Below are 20,682 nucleotides of genomic sequence, written 5' to 3'. Positions count from 1 at the left end.
CAGGCTGGTCTCAAACTCCTGACCTCAAGTGATCCACCCGCCTTGGCCTTCCAAAGTGCTGGGATTACAGGCGCGAGCCACTGTGCCCAGCCCAGGGATCTGTGTCTCCGCTGTGTCCCCAGCACCTCAAACACATTGTATGGAGCTCCGCACAGCTGCTGAGTCAGTGATGGCTGAGTGAGTCCTGGCCCTCGGTCTGCGGCTCCTACAACATTTTGTTTAAAGGTTTTCACTTTCACAGCGTGCTGATCAATAGCCAAGCCCAGAGGAGAGGCTCAGCACTGTTCCTGTTTAGATGATGAATTCAGGCGTATCTTCGATGATAAATGATGTTGCATTTCAAAACAAGCAAGTGGCCAGGCGCAGTGGCTCACACCTCTAATCAAAGCACTTTAGAAGGCCAAGGCAGGCGGATCACCTGACGTCAGAAGTTCGAGACCAGCCTGGCCAATGTGGTGAAAGCCCATCTCTACTAATAATACAAAAAAATTAGCCAGGCGTGCTGGCGGGCTCCTGTAGTCCCAGCCACTCAGGAGGCTGAGGCAGGAGAATGGCATGAACCCAGGAGGTGGAGCTTGCAGTGAGCCAAGATTGCACCACTGCACTCCAGCCTGGGCGACAGAGCGAGACTCCGCCAAACAATCAATCAATCAATCAATCAATCAATCAAACAAACAAGTGAATGTTGTTATACGTCAACCTTATCAATTGTTCCTCTTTCCTCCCGGTAGCTTGGAGCTCGGCTGCGCAACCAACACCATCCAGTCACGATGGTGGACACAGAAAGCCCGCTCTGCCCCCTCTCCCCACTCGAGGCTGGCGATCTAGAGAGCCCGTTATCTGAAGAATTCCTGCAAGAAATGGGAAACATCCAAGAGATTTCGCAATCCATCGGCGAGGATAGTTCTGGAAGCTTCGGTTTTACAGAATACCAGTATTTAGGAAGCTGTCCTGGCTCAGATGGCTCGGTCATCACGGGTAAGTGTGCTGTTTCCTAGAAAGTTTTATTTAGAAATGTTTCTTCCTAAAGAAAGCTGTTCTTTTTAGCTGGAAAATAAGTCACACTTTTTTGCAAGGAAACCTTCAGAGGTGGTAAGGCATCACCTCCAGTGCCACTGGGCCTTGGAAGGCACGTGTCACGGCTCACGGTGCAACCTCTTGTGAAAACCATGCATGCATCAAACAATGCTTGAGATTCAGTCACGGGGAGCAGCTAAAGTACACAGACCCTAACCCCAGCAAGCCCACGGGGGACAGCTAGACATTTTTAAGAGGAGACGTGTGCAAGGGTCTGCATGGAGGCACTGTTGGTAAGAGGGAAGGATGGGAAACAAGCTGGACGTGCGTCAAAGGGAAACAGATAAATTGGGATGCGTTTATACAGTGGCATACTTCATAGCAATTTAAAAGAACAGACTACGCCAGGCGTGGTGGCTCACGCCTATAATCCCAGCACTTTGGAAGGCTGAGGCAGGTGGATCACTTGAGGTCAGGAGTTCGAGACCAGCCTAACCAACATGGTGAGGCCCCATCTATACAAAAACATTTTTTAATAAAAAAAAAATTAGCCAGGCATGGTGGCGCATGCCTGTGGTCCTAGCTACTCAGGATGCTGAGGCAGGAGGACCATTTGAGCCCAGGAGCTCGAGGCTGCCATGAGCTATGATTGCCACTACACTCCAGCCTGGGTGACAGTGAGACCCTGTCTTTAAAACAAACAAACAAAAAAATTAAGAAACATCAAATGAAAATAAACAAGCTTAATGATATATTTAAGATCCAATTAATGTAAAATCTTTTATTTACTTTTTTTATTTTTTGAGACAGAGTTTTGCTCTTGTTGCCCAGGCTGGAGTGCAGTGGTATGATCTCAGCCCACCCGCAACCTCCATCTCCCGGGTTCAAGCAGTTCTTCTGCCTCAGCCTCCCTAGTAGCTGGGATTACAGGTGTCTGTCACCACACCTGGCTAATTTTTGTATTTTTAGTAGAGATGGGGTTTCACCATGTTGGCCAGGCTGGTCTCAAACTCCTGACCTCAGGTGGTCCGCCCGCCTCAGCCTCCCAAAGTGCAGGAATTACAGGCCTGAGCCACCGCATCTGGCCCACGTAAAATCTTTAACACTAAACAATCTAGTACATCACTGTTGGAAACAGACATACATATATTGCAAGCTTTAAGGACTCAGTCGCCTCCTGAACGAGACGGAGGGAGAATTGGGGAGGGCTCCCTTGGGGACTCCAATTCTCTCTAGGTTGTATATTTGATAAACCTGGGTGGTGTGTACATGGGTATTACAGTCATGTTGCTTAATGACAGGGACAGGTTGTGAGAAATGCATCCTTAGCGATTTCATCATTGTGTGAAAGTCATAGAGTACACTTAAACAAACCCAGATGGAACAGCCTGCTGCACACCGAGGCTCTGCAGTGCAGCCTGTTGTTCCCAGGCCACACAACTGTACAGCGTGTTACTGTACTGAATAGCATAGGCCCCTGTGACACAGTGGTAAGTATTTGTGTGTCTACACATACCAAAACATATAATAGAAAAGGTTACAGCAAAAATACAGTATTATCATCTTATGGGACCATGATACCACAGTTGAACTTACGGTCTGTTGTTGACCAAATGTCACTGTGTAGTGCGTGACTATACAGAAATAAGCTCAAAGAAATTAAGTAACTTGGCTGGGCGTGGTGGCTCATGCCTGTAATCCCAGCACTTTGGGAGACTGAGGCGGGCAGATCACCTGAGGTCAGGAGTTCAAAACCGGTCTAACCAACATGGCGAAACACCGTCTCTACTAAAGAATACAAAAAATTACCCAGGTGTGGTGGCGGGCACCTGTAATCCCAGCTACTCTTCTCAGGAGGCTGAGGCAGGAGAATCGTTTGAACCCAGGTGGCAGAGGTTGCAGTGAGCGGAGATCATACCACTGCATTCTAGCTTTGGCCACAGAGTGAGACTCCGTCTTAAAAAAAAACAAAAAAGTCCAGGTGTGGTGGCTCACACCTGTAATCCCAGCACTTTGGGAGGCCGAGGCAGGCAGATCACTTGAGGTCAGGAGTTAAAGACCAGTCTGGCCAACACGGTGAAACCCCATCTCTACTGAAAATATAAAAATTAGCCAGGCGTGGTGGTGTACACCTGTAATGCCTGGGCAACAGAGCAAGACGCCGTCTCAAAAAAAAAAAAAACAAAAAAACAAGGCAAATTGAGTAACTTGCCACTGTTCATACAGCCAGAAAGACACAGCGCCCGGGCCTGGACCCTGCCTCTCAGCTGGCTCTAGAGGGCTGTTCTCTGCATGCTGGCGTGATCGTGCCTTGTAAAAGGTGGCAGTGTTCTCAGCTTAGTCAATCAGGAATTGCAAGAGGCTAGTGAGCCCTTGAGGACTCTGGGGGGCCTTTGTGAGTGAGCAGCTTTGGGAGTGACCCTGGCAGATCTTTACAGATGGTGCAAGTTTTGACTCCCTTTCTTCTGGCGCATTAAGCAGAGGATAAGCACTGTGGAGAGAGTGAAGGTTTAGGGAGATGATGGCCCCCAGAGCAGTGCAGGAGGGGACAGGGAGGCTGGAGGAGAGCAAGGAAAAGGCTCCGCATCAGGTGGCGCCTTGAGTGGCCTGGGTAGGTTGCTTGCAGCAAACCCAGGTTAATGGCTTTGACAATGACCGCCATTGCTTCCTGAGCACTGCAGGCTGCCCACACACCTCTCACCTCGGCTTGCCTAAGCCCAAGAGCAGCCTTGTGAGGTCATTGCTATGTTTATTTAAGGAAGGAGGAAAGCAGGCAGGCCCCAGGACATCCTGACTGGCCGGAGATCACCAGCCCAGAACCCAGCCCTTAACCCCACAATGTGCGACCTTTCTTCACCCATCACAGACACACCCCATGCTGGTTCACTGTTCACTGACTATTTGTGCTATTTATCAGAAAAACTTTTTCTTTATGGGTTTGAAAAGATTTATTTTGCTTTTGTTTGTTTTTCTTTTTTGCCTTTCTTTTTTAAGGAAGGCAGGCTCCCCCAGCCCCACCCCCAGGGTGAAAAATATAGTTCATTGTCTAGTAAAAGAGTTCAAAGATACGCTTTTTTCTCTGGATAAAATATACTCTAGAGCTTGTTCTGAAATATGGAATTAGTGTGAGCTGCGGGAGTGGGTGGGTGTGTGGCTCTAGCTCTGGAAAGTTCTTTCCCGGCAGTGGCTAGGAGGGCTGCCCAGCCCCCTCTCGCCTCCCCCAGCAGCTTAAACACAGGACCCCTTATTCTGTGCTCTCTTCTGACCCCTGGTCCTCATGCAGGAGGGAACCCTGTTCTTCTAATTAGATGCAGGGATCCTTTTTCTAAGAGTAGCGTATTTTAGGTCATTGTTAAGAGTTATAATCTAAAACGTATTTTTAACTCATCTGAAAGTTCTGACAGAGGTAAGGCTTGAGAATTTCCTGCATACTAGCCTTGTGGTCTGTATAATCCATTAAAAGCCACATTTAGCCCAATTCCACAGACTGAACTGTGCTTCCTACCTAAATAAAGAGCAGGTGGGGCACGGTGGTCACTCCTGTAATCCCAGCACTTTGGGAGGTCAAGGCGGGTGGATCACCTGAGGTCAGGAGTTTAGACCAACCTGGCCAACATGGTGAAACCTCATCTCTACTAAAAATGCAAAAAAATTACCTGGGCATGGAGGCATGTACCTCTTAAGCTTAAGGACATATTTCTTATGATCCAATTAATATAAAATATTTTATTTTATTTTATTTTTTTATATTTTGAGACAGAGTTTCACTCTTGTTGCCCAGGCTGGAGTGCAGTGGTGCAATCTCGGTCTGTCATCCCAACTACTCTGGAGGCTGAGGCAGCAGAGTCACTTGAACCCGGGAGGCGGAGATTGCAGTGAGCCAAGATCACACCACTGCACTCCAGCCTGGGCAACAGAGTGAGACTCCGTTTTTAAATAAATAAATAAATAACAAGGGTTCAGGGGAGGAGAGAGAGGGTTCCAAATTTGTTTTGAACCAATTCCAAGGAACTTTATGGCAAAAAGAAAAAAAAGGAGAACTTATAAAAAGTGACCACACTGAATTGTCCTGGACACACATCCCTGGTTTTGACCACTAGCCTTTGAAGTAGCGAGTGGGGTGATAACCCGTTTTTATTTCCCTCCCAGCATTTCCTCGCTCTTATTCATACATGTGGTCATTTGTACTCATCTCACAATCCTTAAAACCTCTTTGCTTCTTTCCGGGTTTTACTGTACTGTTACTGCGAAGTCTGAGAGATGAGGTTATTTAAGATTATTTCTTATTTGTAAATTAGATCTTTCATCTTTGTATCTAATCTGCTCTTTTGGGTAATATTCCTAGTTAGGTAGACTGGTCTTTCAGAAGGGCTGAATATTAAATGCACTTACTTTAAACTTTACACCCAGGAGACCGGATGGGTGAGGCTGGTTCACTCAGCCAACGTACTTTTTTACCCCTGGTTTTTCTTCCCGGCTTTATTGCCATAATTGACATACAATAAACTGCACATCCTTAAAGGTTACAGTCTGATACGTGTACATGCACATGCACCTGTGAAACCATCATCACACTCAAAATCGTGATGCAGAATTTTTGCTCCTTAGTTCAACTAAATCTGGGTTCTCGTGTCATGACCAGGAAAAATTAGGCACGTGGACACATAGAAGGGTGAGGAGAGCAGTATTGGGTGAAAAGGAAAAAAGAGAAAAACTCTCAGCAAAGCTAGAGGGGATCCTGCCAGTGGGTTCCCAGCTCACAGACTGATAACCAGGCCACCACACATGAGCTGGAGGCCAGGCTCCTCCCCAATGCGCAAGGTGAGAACTTCCCGTGGCTCCACCCCGTTCTCCCAGTGCCCAGCTGGGTCCCCGTCCCTTGTGGGCCTGTCCAGACAAGGGAACCCTGGGCAGGTTCCCTCATCTGCACAAAAGCATCTGATGTAAACACTTATGGGGCAGGTTGCAGATTCTCTGGGGACTCCCCCCTTATCTGCCTCCTGCATCTATCAGTAGTGCCTCTGTCTGTCACCCCTGAAGTTTACTTGTGCTGTTTTCTTTTTCTTTTTTTTTTTGAGATGGAGCCTCTATCTGTCGCCCAGGCTGGAGTGCAGTGGTGCGATCTTGACTCACTGCAACCTCCGCCTCCCAGGTTCACTCCATTCTCCTGCCGAGTAGCTGGGACTACAGGCGCCTACCACAACGCCCAGCTAATTTTTTGTGTTTTTGGTAGAGACAGGGTTTCACCGGGTTAGCCAGGATGATCTCGATCTCCTGATTTCGTGATCCGCCCGCCTCGGCCTCCCAAAGTGCTGGGATTACAGGTGTGAGCCACTGCGCCCGGCCACTTGTGCTGTTTTCTAATTACTCTTTCCCCAGCCCTATACCTCCCTGCCTCCCTCCCCCAGTAAACCACTGATCCACTTTCTATCATTCTAGGTTGCTTTATATTTCCTAGAATTTTATATAAATGGAATCATACAGCACGTACTCTTTCTAGGCTGGCTTCTTTCGCTCTGCAGAATGGCTGTGAGACTCATCTGCATTGCAGCAAGCATCAGTAGTTCATTCTTCTTCATCCATCGTGTGAACATAGCACAGTTTGCTGATTCATGCACCTGTTGATGAGCATTGAGTTTGTTTCTAGCTTGTGGCTATTACAAATAAAGCTGCTATGAACATTCATGTACAAGTCTGTGTATAGACCTCTGCTTTCATTTCTCTTGAATAAATACCTAGGAGTGTGATGGCTGGAACAGATGGTAGGTGTTTGTGTAACTTTTTAAGAAACTGCCAAAATCTTTTCCAACATTTCGGAAAAATCTTAGAAAATGCTATACTATTTTATATTCCCACTGGCAGTATATGGGGGAGTTCCAGTTCCTCCATACCCTCATCAGCATGAGACATGATCAATCTTTTTAATTTTAACCATGTCAGTAGGTGTGTGATGGTCTCTCACTGTGGTGGTTTTTATTTGCACTTCCCTGGTGATGTTGAGCATCTTTTCGTATGCTTATTTACCATATATCTTCTTTGTTGACATTTCTATTCAAATCTTTTGCTTATTTTTTAATTGAGTTACTTATTTTTCCACTATTCACTATTGAACATTATTTATATATTTTGAATACAAATACTTTACCAGACATGTGATCTACAATATTTTCCCCAGTGTGTGGTTTGTCTTTCTTTTCTTTCTACTAATAGTATCTTTAAAAAAAAAAAAAAAGTTTTTTTGTTTATTTTGTTTTGTTTTTGAGATAGGGTCTCAATCTGTTGCCCAGGCTAAAGTGCAGTGTTATGATCATGGCTTACTGCAGCCTTGACCTCTTGGGCTCAGGAGACCCTCCAACCTCAGCCTCCTGAGTAGCTGGGACCACAGGTGTGTACCACCATGTTTGGCTAAGTTTTCCTTTTTTTTTTGTGGATATGGAGACTCATTATGTGGCCAGGGTTGGTCTTGAACTCCTGCACTCAAGCGACCCTCCCACCTCTGCCTCCCAAAGTGCTGGGATTATAGGTATGAGCCATCATGCCAGACCAGTTCTTAATTTTGATGAAGTCCAATTTATCAATGTCCTTTTTTTATGGATACTTCATATTTTTATTTATTTATTTATTTGAGAGAGGGTCTCACTCTGAGCCTAGGCTGGAATTCAGTGGCATGATCTCAGCTCACTGCAGCCTCAACCTCCCAGGCCCAGGTAATCCTCCTACCTCAGCCTCCCAAGTAGCTGAGACTACAGGTACCCGCCACCATGCCCAGGTAAATTTCTTGTACTTTTTGTAGAGACGGGGTTTCACCATGTTGCCCAGGTTGGTCTCAAACTTCTGGGCTCAAGTGATCCACCCGTCTCAGCCTTCCGAAGTGCTGGGATTACAGGCGTGAGCCACCATACCCAGCCATATATATATATATACACACACACACATATATATATGGTTGTTTATATATGTATATTTATATATATGTATATTTATATTTATATCTATTTTTGAGACAGAGTCTCACTCTGTTGCCCAGGCTGCAGTGCAGTTGTGTAATCTCAGCTCACTGAGATTAATTTTAGTTTTAATTTTTAATTGACAAATAATAATTGTATTTTTATGGGGCACAATGTGATGTTTTGGTCTATGTTTACATTGGGGAATGTGTAAATCAAGCTAATGAACATATCCACCGCCTCACCAACTTACCATTTTTTGTGTGTGGTGAGAACACTTAAAGGCTGCTCCTTGAGGCCAGGCCCAATCCCAGCACTTTGGGAGGCTAAGGCGGGTGGATCACTTGAGGTCGGGAGTTTCAGACCAGCCTGGCCAACATGGTGAAACCCTGTACCTACTAAAAACACAAAAATTAGCCAGGCATGGTGGTACACACCTGTAGTCCTAGCTACTCAGGAGGCTGAGGCAGGAGAATCACTTGAACCCAAGAGGCAGAGGCTGCAGTGAGCTGAGATCATGCTACTGCACTCCAGCCTGGGCAACAGAGCAAGACTCCATCTCAAAAAAAAAAAAAGTATTTCTTGAGCAATTTTGAAATATACAACACATCATTGTTAATTATGGTCACCATACTGGGTAGTAGATCACTAAATCTTATTCTTCCTGTGTAACTAAAACCTTGTTCCTTTTGACCAACATCCCCCCATTCCCCCCGGCAGCCTTAGCCCCTGATAACCACCATTGCACTCTCTACTGCTGTGAGTTTGACCTTTTTAGATTTCACATATGAGATCACATGGTATTTGTCTTTCTGTGCCTGGCTTATTTTACTTAGCGTAATACTTTCCAGATTTACCCATGTTGTTGCAAATGAAATTTCCTTCTTTTTTAAGGCTGAATAGTATCTGTGTGTGTGTGTGTGTGTGTGTGTGTGTGTGTCACATTTTCTTTATCTCTTTATTCATTAATGATCATTTAGGATGATTCCGCATCAGGCTACTGTGTATGCTGCCACAGTGAACGTGGAGGTGTAGGCATCTCTTCAGTGTACTGGTTCCAATCTCCTTGGATATAAACCTGGAAGTGGGATTGCTGGATCTTACGTAGTGCTATTTTTGTTTTTTTGAGGAACCTCCATACTTATTTTCCATAATGCTATTCTAATTCACAATACTACCAACATTGGACATGGGTTCTTTTTTCTCTACATCCTTGCCAACCTCTTGTTATCTTTTACCTTTTTATGTATCTGGCTGCTTCTACATTTTTTTCTTTCTCACCAATTCTGAACCATTTGATGGTTTCTTCCTTTATGCTTCTTGTGCTTGAGGTTCATTGAGCATCTGGGATCAGTGCATTTATTGTTTTCATCAAATTCAGAAGGTTAGGCCATTGTTTCTTCAAATTTTTTTTGTCCGTCTCTCTCTACCTTTGGGAGCTCCAGTTATATATACGTTAGGCCACTTCAAGTTGTCATACAGTTCACTAATGCTAAGTTCTTTTTTTAAGTCTTGTTTCTGTGTTTCACTTTGGACAGTTTCTATTGCTACATCTTCAAATTTACTAATTTTTTCTTCTGCAATATCTAATCTTCTCCTAATCCCATCCAGTGTATTTTCCATATTAGATGTTATAGTTTTCATCACTAAAAGCATGATTTGGTTCTGTTTTCACCCATGTATCTATATAACATGTCCAGTCTTTCACTCAGCTTCTTAAACATTTAGAATATGGTCAGAATAACTTTTTTTGCTGTTTTGTTTTAGAGACAGGGTCTCACTTTGTTGCCCAGGCTGGAGTGCAGTGGTGTGATCACAGCTCACTGCAGCCCCGACCTCCTGGGCTCAAGGAATCCTCCCACCTTAGCCTCCTATATAGCTGGGACCACAGGCACACACCACCACACCTGGCTAATTTTTAAATTTTTTGTAGAGACAGGGATCTCACTTTGTTGCCCAGACTGGTCTCAAACTCCTGGGTTCAAGCAATTCTCCTGCCTTGGCCTCCCAAAGTGTTGGGATTACAGGCATGAGCCCAGCCCAGAATAACTTTTTAAAAATGTCTTGAGGCTGAGGTGGGCAGATCATCTGAGGTCAGGAGTTCGAGACCAGCCTGACTAACATGGAGAAACCCCACCTCTACTAAAAATACCAAGTTAGCCAGGCATGGTGGCATGTGCCTGTAATCCCAGCTACTAGGGAAGCTAAGGCAAGAGAATCGCTTGAACCCGGGAGGTGGAGGTTGCGGTGAGCCGAGATCACACCACTCCGGCCTGGGCATCAAGAGCGAAACTCCATCTCAAACACACACACACACACACACACACAAAACAAAACAAAACAAAACAAAACAAAACAAAACAACAACAAAAAAAACTCTTAGCCACAATTTCTGTCATCTGTGTCACTTCTGAGTCCCTTTCCATTCATTTATTTTTCTCCTCGTCATGGGTCATATTTTTCTGATTCTTCATGTGTCCTGCAATTTTTTTTTCTTTTTCTTTTTCTTTCTTTTTTTTTCTTTTCCTTGGAGATGGAGTCTTGCTCTGTCACCCAGGCTGGAGTGCGGTGGCACAATCTCAGCTCACTGCAACCTCCGCCTCCCAGGTTCAAGCAATTCCCCTGCTTCAGCCTCCCAAGTAGCTGGGATTACAGGCGCTAACCACCATGCCCAGATAATTTTTTGTATTTTTAGCAGAGACAGAGTTTCACCATGACGGCCAAGCTGATTTTGAACTCCTGACCTCAAGTGATCCGCCCACCTTGGCCTCGCAAAGTGCTAGGATTACAGGTGTGAGCCACCGCGCCCGGCCAATTGTTTTCATTGGATGCCATATGTTGGGAACTTTATTGGGTGATGGATATTTTTGATTTCCTATAAATATTCCTGAACTTTGTTCTGGGATGCAGTTAAGTGACTTGGAAAATGTTCGATCCTTCCAGGTCCTGTTTTTCAGCTTCATTAGATGGGACCATTGCAGTGTTTATTTTAGAGATAACTTTGCCCCACTGCTGAGGCAAAACCACTCTGAGCTCTTTGCCTGATGCTCCATGACTTCAGTGATCTTCCACTGTGAGAGGTGAGAACAGGACTGTATCCAGCTCCATGTGGGTCCCAGGCAGCGTTCACTATCATCATTTCAGGATGCTACTGAAGTATCCCTTTTTTAGGCTCTCTCAGTTGACAAAGCAAATACATATACGTGTACATACTAACCTATGTGTATGCAGGAATCTATCAGTATTTCAGTCCGTGGCCATCTATAGCTGTAGTAAGCCAAACATGAGTGTGTGCTGATGTCTCAGCCCTCATCTGTTATCAGATGGATTGTTCTAGCCTCCTCCACTTGCCTACCTGTCAACTTCACCATTCCTTGAATTCGTTGTTCATTTTCCGTATACCTGTACAGTGGCATCAGAATTGTTAACCCACACCTTGTGGGAAAAAAACTTCAGCTAGAGCACAGTGTTGATGAGCAGATCCTTTTGCCTTTAGTCTTATAGATTCCAGTCATTCTAAATTATTCAGTCCAGCGCCTTTCCGTACCTGCCCCCACTTTTTCCCCTGAGATTGTTTCCTACATTCGTAGCACAGTTAGATTGTTTTGTTACCTTCTGCATTCCACCCTGGGATCCTCCAACCTCCTAAATTAGTTTTGTTTCATTTGCACACGTTAGGTTCAATCTGAACTATAAAGTTCTGTGGGTTTTCACAAATGCATAGTGTCATATATCCACCACTACATTTTCCTTCTCTCTCTTTCTTGCATTCTTGTCTCACTCTGTCACCCAGGCTGGAGTGCAGTGGCACAATCTCGGCTCACTGCAACCTCCACCTCCCGGGTTCAAGCCATTCTGCTGCCTCAGCTTCCCGAGTAGCTGGGACTACAGGCACGCATCACCATACCTGGCTAATTTTTTTGTATTTTTAGTAGAGATGACGTTTCGCTATGTGGGCTGGTCTCAAACTCCTGACCTCATGATCCACCCACTTCAGCTTCCCAAAGCGCTGAGATTACAGGCGTGAGCCACCATGCCCGGTCTCTCTTTCTTTTTCTTTCTTTCCTTCGTTCTTTCTTTTTCTCTTTCTCTCTTTCTCTCTTTCTTTTTCTATTCTATTCTATTCTATTCTATTCTATTCTATTCTATTCTATTCTATTCTACTCTACTCTTTTTTTAGATGGAGGTCTCACTGTGACACCCAGGCTGGAGTACAGTGGCAGCACAATCTCAGCTCCCTGCAGCCTCAGCCTCCCAGGGCTCAGGTGATCCTCCCACCTCAGCTTCCCAAGCAGCTGGGATTAGAGGTGCACACTGCCATGCCCAGCAAATTTATGTATTTTTTGTAAAGACAGGGTTTGACCATGTTGCCCAGGCTGGTCTCAAACTCCTGAGCTCAAGTGATCTGCCGACCTCAGCCTCCTAAAGTGCTGGGATGACAGGCATGACCCACCGTACCCAGACCACTGTTACATTTTCGTATGAATAGTCTCACCACATCAAAAAACCCCATGCTTCACCTATTCGACCCTGCCTCTCCCACCCCTAGCCAGCTCAGAAATGGTTCTTTTTACCGTTGCTATAATTTTGCCTTTTCCAGAATGCCATGAATTTGAAGTCATATAGTATGTAGCCTTTTCAGACTGATTTCTTTTATAACAATATGCATTTAAGAGTCATTCATGTCTTTCCATGGCTTGATACCTAATTTCTTTTTACACTGAATGAAGTCCCACTGTCTGTTTGTACCACAGTTTGTATATCTATTCACCTATTTAAGGGCATCTTGGTTGCTTCCAATTTTTGGCAATTAAGAATAAAGCTGGCCGGGCGCAGTGGCTCACACCTATAATCCCAGCACTTTGGGAGGCCAAGGGGGGCAGATCACTTGAGGTCAGGAGTTTGAGACCAGCCTGGCCAACATGGTAAAACCCTGTCTCTACTAAAAATACAGAAATTAGCTGGGCATGGTGATGGGTGCCTGTAATCCCAGCTACTTGGAAGGCTGAGGCAGGAGAATCACTTAAACCTGGAGGCAGAGGTTGCAGTGAGCTGAAATTGTGCCACTGCACTCCAGCCTGGGTGACAGAGTGAGACTCTGTCTCAAAAAAAAAAAAAAAAAAAAAAAAAAAAAAAAAAAAAGCTGCTCTAAACTTGTGTAGGTTTTGTGTGGACAGAAGTTTCCAAATCAACTGGACAAATACCTACGAGTGTGATTCCATCATACAGTAAAACTGCTTTGCTTTGTCAGAGACTGCCAGAATGTCCTCCAAGGGGGCTGTCTCATGTTGCACTCCCACCAGCAATGAATGGGGGTTCCTGTTGCTCCACATCCTCACCAAATTTGATGATGTCAGTTTTGTGGATTTTGGTCATCCTAGTAGGTGTGTGGTGACACCACATTGTTGTTCTCATTCTCAATGCCCCAATGACATATGATGCTGAGCATCGTTTCATATGCTTACATGCCATCTGTATATCATCTTTGCTGAAGTGACTGTTCAGATCTTTTGCCCATTTTTTTTTTCCTTTTGAGACGTAGTCTTGCTCTGTCACCAGGTTGGAGTGCAGTGGCATGATCTCAGCTCACTGCAGCCTCCGCCTCCCGGGTTCAAGCGATTCACCTGCCTCAGCCTCCCAAGTAGCTGGGACTACAGGCGCACGACACCACGCCCGGCTAATTTTTGTTATTTTTAGTAGAGACGGGGTTTCACCGTGTTAGTCAGGATGGTCTCCATCTCCTGACTTCGTGACTGCCCACCTTGGCCTCCCAAAGTGCTGGGATTACAGGCGTGAGCCACCACACCTGGCCGCCACACGCAGCCCCCATTTTTCAATTGAGTTGTTTGTTTTCTTATTGTTGTTTTAAGACCTCTTTGTATATTACCACATGTGTATTGAAAATATTTTCTCCCAGTCTGTGGCTTGTCTTTAATTTTCTTAGCAATGTGTTTTGCAGAGCAGAAGGTTTAATTAGCTTTCATAAATTCCAACTTATATTTTCTCTTTCATGGATTATGCATTTGGTGTTACCCACACAGATTTTTATACTGTATTCTGGTGCCATTTACTGAGTTGGCAATTGTGGAAGAACTGGAAGGAAAGAAGCAAACAAAAAGAGTTCTGTGTGGCACTGTCAGCGCGGGGGCACGGGGAGTCCTGCAGGGTGAGGTATGGGCGAGATGGTCTGGTGATGTGTGCAGCGGAGATGTGCGGTCCCCGGATGTGCAGATCAGGAGATGTGTGGGTCTGATGTACCGGTCTGGAGAAGTGCGGTTCCCAAGATGTGCGGTCCGGAGATGTGCGGGTACCCAGAGGTGCAGATCGGAGATGTGGGGGTCCGGAGATATGCGGATCAGGAGATGTACCAGTCCCGAGATGTGCGGATCAGAGATGTAGAGGTCCCGAGATGTGTGGATCCGGAGAGGTGAGGGTCCCAAGATGTATGGAGCAGGAGTTGAGGGAGTCCGGAGATGTGCGGAGCGGAGATGGGGGGATCAGGAGATGTGGAGGGCCAGGAGATACGCGGGTCCGGAGATGCGCAGATCAGGAGATGGGCGAATCGGAGATACGTGGGTCCAGAAATGTGCGGAGCGGAGATGTGCGAATCAGGAGCTGTAGGGGGTCAGGAGATGCACGGGTCCAGAGATGCGGGGGTCCGGAGATAGTGGGTCTGGAGATATGCAGAACAGAGATGAGCAGATCGGAAATGCACGGGTCCAGAGATCCACGGGTCCAGAGATCTGCGGTTCCGGAGATGCACGGGTCCGGAGATGCGCAGGTCCGGAGATGAGAATCTGAAGATGTGTGGATGGGAGATGTGCAGGTCCGGAGATGCGCGGGGCGGCGATGCGCTGATTGGAGATGCTCGGATCAGAGATGCTCAGATCGAAGATGTCGGAATGAGGAGATGTGCAGGGCGGAGATGTGTGGATTGGAGACACTCGAGTCCGGAGATATGCGGGGCGGAGATGCGTGGGTCTAGGGATGCGTGATCTGAGATGTGTGGGTCCGGAGCTCGGGGTCAGCTCAGCAGCAGTCGGAGCGAGCATGCTGGCTTTGGGAGCACAGCACAACGGCAGCTGTAGGAGTGCAAGAGGGTGTGACCCAGAGGCAGGGCCCGGCCCTGCATGGGTATTCTGAGGTTTACGCCTCAGCATTAGATGCCTCATATGCTAAATCACATCCTCGTAGACCCGGTTCAGACACAGGATAGTGATGCCTGGACTATTCATCTGTCTCTCCTCTTTTTCCCCAGACACGCTTTCACCAGCTTCGAGCCCCTCCTCGGTGACTTATCCTGTGGTCCCCGGCAGCGTGGACGAGTCTCCCAGTGGAGCATTGAACATCGAATGTAGAATCTGCGGGGACAAGGCCTCAGGCTACCATTACGGAGTCCACGCGTGTGAAGGCTGCAAGGTAGAGGGGACCTGGAACAGGGCCCGGTGGCTGCCACCATCAACCACTTGTGGTTACTTTTATAGCAAATGGCAGTCATTACTGAGAGATTGCAGAAAGTCCCGGATAAGAAACTGACCTCAGGCCAGGCACGGTATCTCACACCTATAATTCCAGCACTTTGGGAAGCCAAGGCGAGTGGATCACCTGAGATCAGGAGTTCGAAACCGGCCTGGTCAACATGGTGAAACGCTGTCTCTACTAAAAATACAAAAACATTAGCCAGGCATGGTGGTGGGTGCCTGTAATCCCAGCTACTTGGGAGGCCGGGGCAGGAGAATCGCTTGAACCCAGGAGCCAGAGGTTGCAGTAAGCCAAGATTGCGCCACTGCACTCCAGCCTGGACAACAAGAGTAAGACTCCGTCTCAAAAAAAAAAAAAAAAAGAAAAAAAGAAAAGAAACTGACCTCAGTAATAGATTAGCCTCTCTCTTTAGAGCACAGAACCCCCAAGAGCGTGAACCCTATTGTGAACTGCACATTTGAGGGATCTAGCTTGTATGCCCCTTATGAGAATCTAATACCTGATGTTCCAAGGTAGAACAGTTTCATCCTGAAACCATCCCTCCTCATCCCCCATCTGTGGAAAAATTGTCTTATACAAAACCAGTCCCTGGTGCCAAAAAGGTTGGGAATTGCTGCTTTAGAGAGTCTAGGACAAACGGTTGCTCTGTGCTTTGTAAATACTTAGAGAAGTGTGTTCTTTAAAAGAAAATAAGCCACATTGGGCTGGGCACGGTGGCTCATGCCTGTGATCCCAGCACTTTGGGAGGCCAAGGTGGCTGGATCACCTGAGGTCGGGAGTTCAAGACCAGCCTGGCCAACATGGAGAAACCCTGTCTCTACTAAAAATACAAAAATTAGCCAGGTGTGGTGGCACATGCCTGTAGTCCCAGCTACTTGGGAGGCTGAGGCAGAAGAACTGCTTGAACCCAGGAGGTGGAGGTTGCAGTGAGCCAAGATCAAGCCATTGCACTCCAACCTGGGAGACAAGAGTAAAACTTCGTCTCAAAAAAAAAAAAAAAAAAAAGAGAGAGAAAAGAAAATAAGCCACATTAAGAACATCACTTCATTCTAATACAAGACAGAGAGCCATTACCGCTGATCTCTGGACCCTCCCTGAAGGCCAGGTGGGGCAGGTGTTCTCATGCTCCTGCCGGGGGAATTGGCCATCAGAAACACAGAGTATCTTGCTTAGGGCCCCCTAGCTCCCAGAAGCAGAGACTGGAACCAGAGACTGGCTGCTCCTGCCCCCTGGCAGTTCCTTCCTGCACATCAGGGGCTTCTCCACCCCATTCGAGCCACAGGAACCCCCTGTGGATCTTCATCCTCCTGCTGGCTCAGCCTGCCCCAAACAGATGTGACCCGGGCCAGGAGTGCGTGTAAGGCAGGCCCTGTTGTCCCGCGTGCTGCCAGCTGGACTGGTGGCCCTTCCGTGTTTGCCAGCGTAGTGATGAGGAGAGCTCCTGCAGCAGCGTCCCTTTAGGGTTGCACAGCCGTGCTCAAGTCTGGCACCTTATGTACATGATATGTGGGATATCATCATCTGAATGTTTGGTTTGAATCAGAAATCCCTTCTCATGGTGCACACTGCAGGTGTTGACTAACTTGGAAAATGCCACCGCCTTTCCAGCACAATGTATGATCTTGGAACACGAGCATTCTGCCCAGAGCCAGGCCTGGCCTCAGAGGCCTGGGCCACAGGGAGAACCTCACAGCCAGAACATTGTAGCACTCTGCCGTCTAGAACCCTCTCCCCACCCTTCTCATTCTAACCCCATGCGTTCCTTAGCCTCCCCACTGTGCAAGCCTAGGTAAGGACATTGAAAAGATGTCAGCCTGCCTCTCACATTCCCCGGCACACTGCTGTCCCTCTCCTGCGGGCCAAGCATACCCCACTGTGGCAAAAATATAGAAGAATGACTTAAAAGCAAAGAGGAAAAAGAACCCAAAGCAAAAATGCACTCCTTCGCAAGTTTTCTAACCACATACCTTTGAAAAAGCTCCGTATAAAGTGGCCTTTTCCTTAGGGCCATGATTAATTACTCATTTAGTTTTGCTTTTTATGGACTATTTAGTAACATTGTTTCTTGCTGGGTAGAGTTTAAGATGCTTTTACAAAGCAAGAAAATTGTTTACAAACAGCTGGCTTTTATTATAATTTTTGTCTTTGAGGGAGTTAATATACTCTTACAAAAATTCCTAGAAACTCTTTAGTCACAAATATGGAAATGTCACAATGCTGGGGATAGTTACATTCATATACATTGTAACAAGGCTGAGTAACTCTTTGGAAAACGGTAATTGTGTTTTCCCAAGTCAGATAAGGGCATTTTGAAATGACTTTGAATGCTGCCTCATTTTTTGTTTTTCACATTAAATGTAATGATATTTAAAGTTCTGTATTTGTCCCAATCATTTCAGACTTTTTAGAAGAAGAACTATTTTTCTTTTTTTCTTTTTTCTTTTCTTTTTTTTTTTTTTTTTGAGACAGAGTCTCACTCTGTCGCCCAGGCTAAAGTGCAGTGGGGTGATCTTGGCTCACTGCAACCTCTGCCTCCCGGGTTCAAGCAATTCTCCTGCCTCAGCCTCGGGAGTAGCTGGGATTACAGGCACGTGCCACCACACTAGACTAATTTTTGTATTTTTAGTAGAGACAGAGTTTCACCATGTTGGCCAGGCTGGTCTCGAACTCCTGACCTCAAGTGATCCACCTGCCTTGGCCTCCCAAAGTGCTGGGATTACAGTCGTGATCACCACGCCTGGCCTAGAATAACTTTTCCCTAAATTTCGTTCATTTAAAAAGAAACAATAAATGAGCAACAACAAAGGTGAGTAAAGCAAGTGTGCTGGTTTCTCAGTGGCCCGGGTCTTTAAATCCACTGCGTGTTACCCTCACAGGGCTTCTTTCGGCGAACGATTCGACTCAAGCTGGTGTATGACAAGTGCGACCGCAGCTGCAAGATCCAGAAAAAGAATAGAAACAAATGCCAGTATTGTCGCTTTCACAAGTGCCTTTCCGTCGGGATGTCACACAACGGTAGGTAAGGTGGCCCCACACATTTTCCCAGTTCGTTCCTCGGTTCTCCTTCTTTGTTCCAAGGGAACAGACCAAGCTATGGATGAACGTGCTTCAACATTTCACACCCAAGTCATTTTGTAATCAGAGTGGCCTAAGAAAATAAAAGTTGCCCAGGTGTGGTGGTTCACGCCTGTAATCCCAGCACTTTGGGAGGCTGAGGCGGGTGGATCACTTCAGGTCAGGAGTTTGAGACCAGCCTGGCCAATATGGTGAAACCCTGTCTCTACTAAGAATACAAAAATTAACTGGGCGTGGTGGTGTGCACCTGTAGTTCCAGCTACTCAGGAGGCTGAGGCAGAAGAATCGCTTGAACCTGGGAGGCGGAGGTTGCAGTGAGTCGAGATTGCGCCACTGCACTGCAGCCTGGGTGACAGAGGGAGGAGATTCCATCAAAAAAAAAAAAAAAAAAAGAGAGAGAGAGAGAGAAAGAAAGAAAGAAAATAAAAGTCTCCCAGGCTTGGTGATTCACACCTGTGATCCTAGCACTTTGGGAGGCTGAGGTGAGTGGATCACTTGAGGTCAGGAGTTTGAGACCAGCCCAGCCAACATGGCAAAACCCCCATCTCTACTAAAAATACAAAAATTTAGCTGGGTGTAGTAGTGCACACCTGTAATCCCAGCTACTTGGGAGGCTGAGACAGGAGAATTGCTTGAACCCGGGAGGTGGAGGTTGCAGTGAGCTGAGATCGTACCACTGCACTCCAGTCTGGGCGACAGAGTAAGACTCCGTCTCAAAAAATAAAAAAAAAGAAAAGAAAAGTCTCAAATAGCTGAGATTCAGTGGCACATTGGACTCGCTGTTAGAAACTTCAAATGGTAAGACTTTGATACAGAATCGAAAAACCAAGTGGAAGGCACCAAAATGACAGAATGTTCGCCTCGTCCATAGGAAGGGTGTGCCACCCCAAACATCTTGCCACATTATGAATTTCCTTCTAGCCAATCATGTAATAGTTTTAGAACATGCTAATTGTGATGTGAATGTAACTAAAGTAAGTCGTTCGTAAGACTTGCATGTCTACCTTCTGGAAAAAGAAGCAGTTATTATATAAACTCACCCTGAAGCCCCGTTCACCTCATTCACTCAAAGGTTGATGATGCACCTGATGGTGGTGTGCACCCTACTGATGAGACAAACAATGGTGTCACCTTCAGCCTGCACCTGTTTAAAAGTCTACAGTGGGCCGGGCGCGGTGGCTCACGCCTGTAATCCCAGCACTTTGGGAGGCCGAGACGGGCGGATCACGAGGTCAGGAGATCAAGACCATTCTGGCTAACACGGTGAAACCCCGTCTCTACTAAAAAATACAAAAAACTATCTGGGCGAGGTGGCGGGCGCCTGTAGTCCCAGCTACTCGGGAGGCTGAGGCAGGAGAATGGCGTGAACCCGGGAGGCGGAGCTTGCAGTGAGCTGTGATCTGGCCACTGCACTCCAGCCTGGGCGACAGAGCGAGACTCCGTCTCAAAAAAAAACAAAAGTCTACAGTGCATGGAGTTTGAATTTTTCATCTCTCCATAGTGGAAAGCCGAATAGTAATCAAGGATGGGTCTGAACTGCCTGTGAATTTTCATTCCTGGTTTAAGTCCTGGGGGAGCCCCTCGTCCAGCCCTGTCCGCGCAGTCATGACCTCACTGCTCATGCCTGTTTCCCCCTCCAAACCCTAGCGATTCGTTTTGGACGAATGCCAAGATCTGAAAAAGCAAAACTGAAAGCAGAAATTCTTACCTGCGAACATGACATAGAAGATTCTGAAACCGCAGATCTCAAATCTCTGGCCAAGAGAATCTACGAGGCCTACTTGAAGAACTTCAACATGAACAAAGTCAAAGCCCGGGTCATCCTCTCAGGAAAGGCCAGTAACAATCCAGTAGGTGTTTGCGGCCGCTCTGGGTTCTCTTGGCAACATGGAACCAGTGTCGTAGAGAATGATTAAGGACACATGTGTTGAATGTTGAAAAAATTATATTTATCCCACAGTTAAGCAAAGGACAGCGACAATAGAAATAGTTCATTCTGAGACTCTGAGCTGTAGCTTAATAACAACTCCTTTCTTCTTGCTTGGAATCACCTCAAAGATCTTAGCCACCATGTTATTATATTGGCTATGTAATTAATACACTTAGGGAAGAAAAAACACAAAAACCTTAATAGCTTATCCAAGCACTAAGGTGATTTCTT

General features: G+C 46.3%; 1 protein-coding gene across 7 annotated transcripts in view; it reads left to right on the top strand.

Annotated features, from left to right (window-relative positions):
* Nucleotides 1–20,682, top strand: part of PPARA (peroxisome proliferator activated receptor alpha) — a 101,278-nt gene that overhangs the window by 56,367 nt on the left and 24,229 nt on the right. For 6 of the 7 annotated variants that reach the window (XM_045363447.3, XM_045363448.3, XM_065521989.2 and 3 more), the window contains 4 exons: nucleotides 732–978; nucleotides 15,223–15,383; nucleotides 18,323–18,461; nucleotides 20,169–20,371. In XM_045363447.3, coding sequence (XP_045219382.1) covers nucleotides 771–978; nucleotides 15,223–15,383; nucleotides 18,323–18,461; nucleotides 20,169–20,371 — 711 coding nt within the window. In that variant the 5' untranslated portion in view covers nucleotides 732–770. Of the gene's footprint in view, nucleotides 1–731; nucleotides 979–15,222; nucleotides 15,384–18,322; nucleotides 18,466–20,168; nucleotides 20,372–20,682 lie in introns of all 7 variants that reach the window. The other variant, XM_074003541.1, reaches the window with a different exon arrangement.

This window comes from Macaca fascicularis, chromosome 10 (assembly GCF_037993035.2).
Source record: "Macaca fascicularis isolate 582-1 chromosome 10, T2T-MFA8v1.1".
In the NCBI taxonomy this organism is placed as follows: domain Eukaryota; kingdom Metazoa; phylum Chordata; class Mammalia; order Primates; family Cercopithecidae; genus Macaca; species Macaca fascicularis.
The sequence above is the reverse complement of the archived record's forward strand: the minus strand, read 5'-3'. Positions and strand labels throughout refer to the sequence as shown.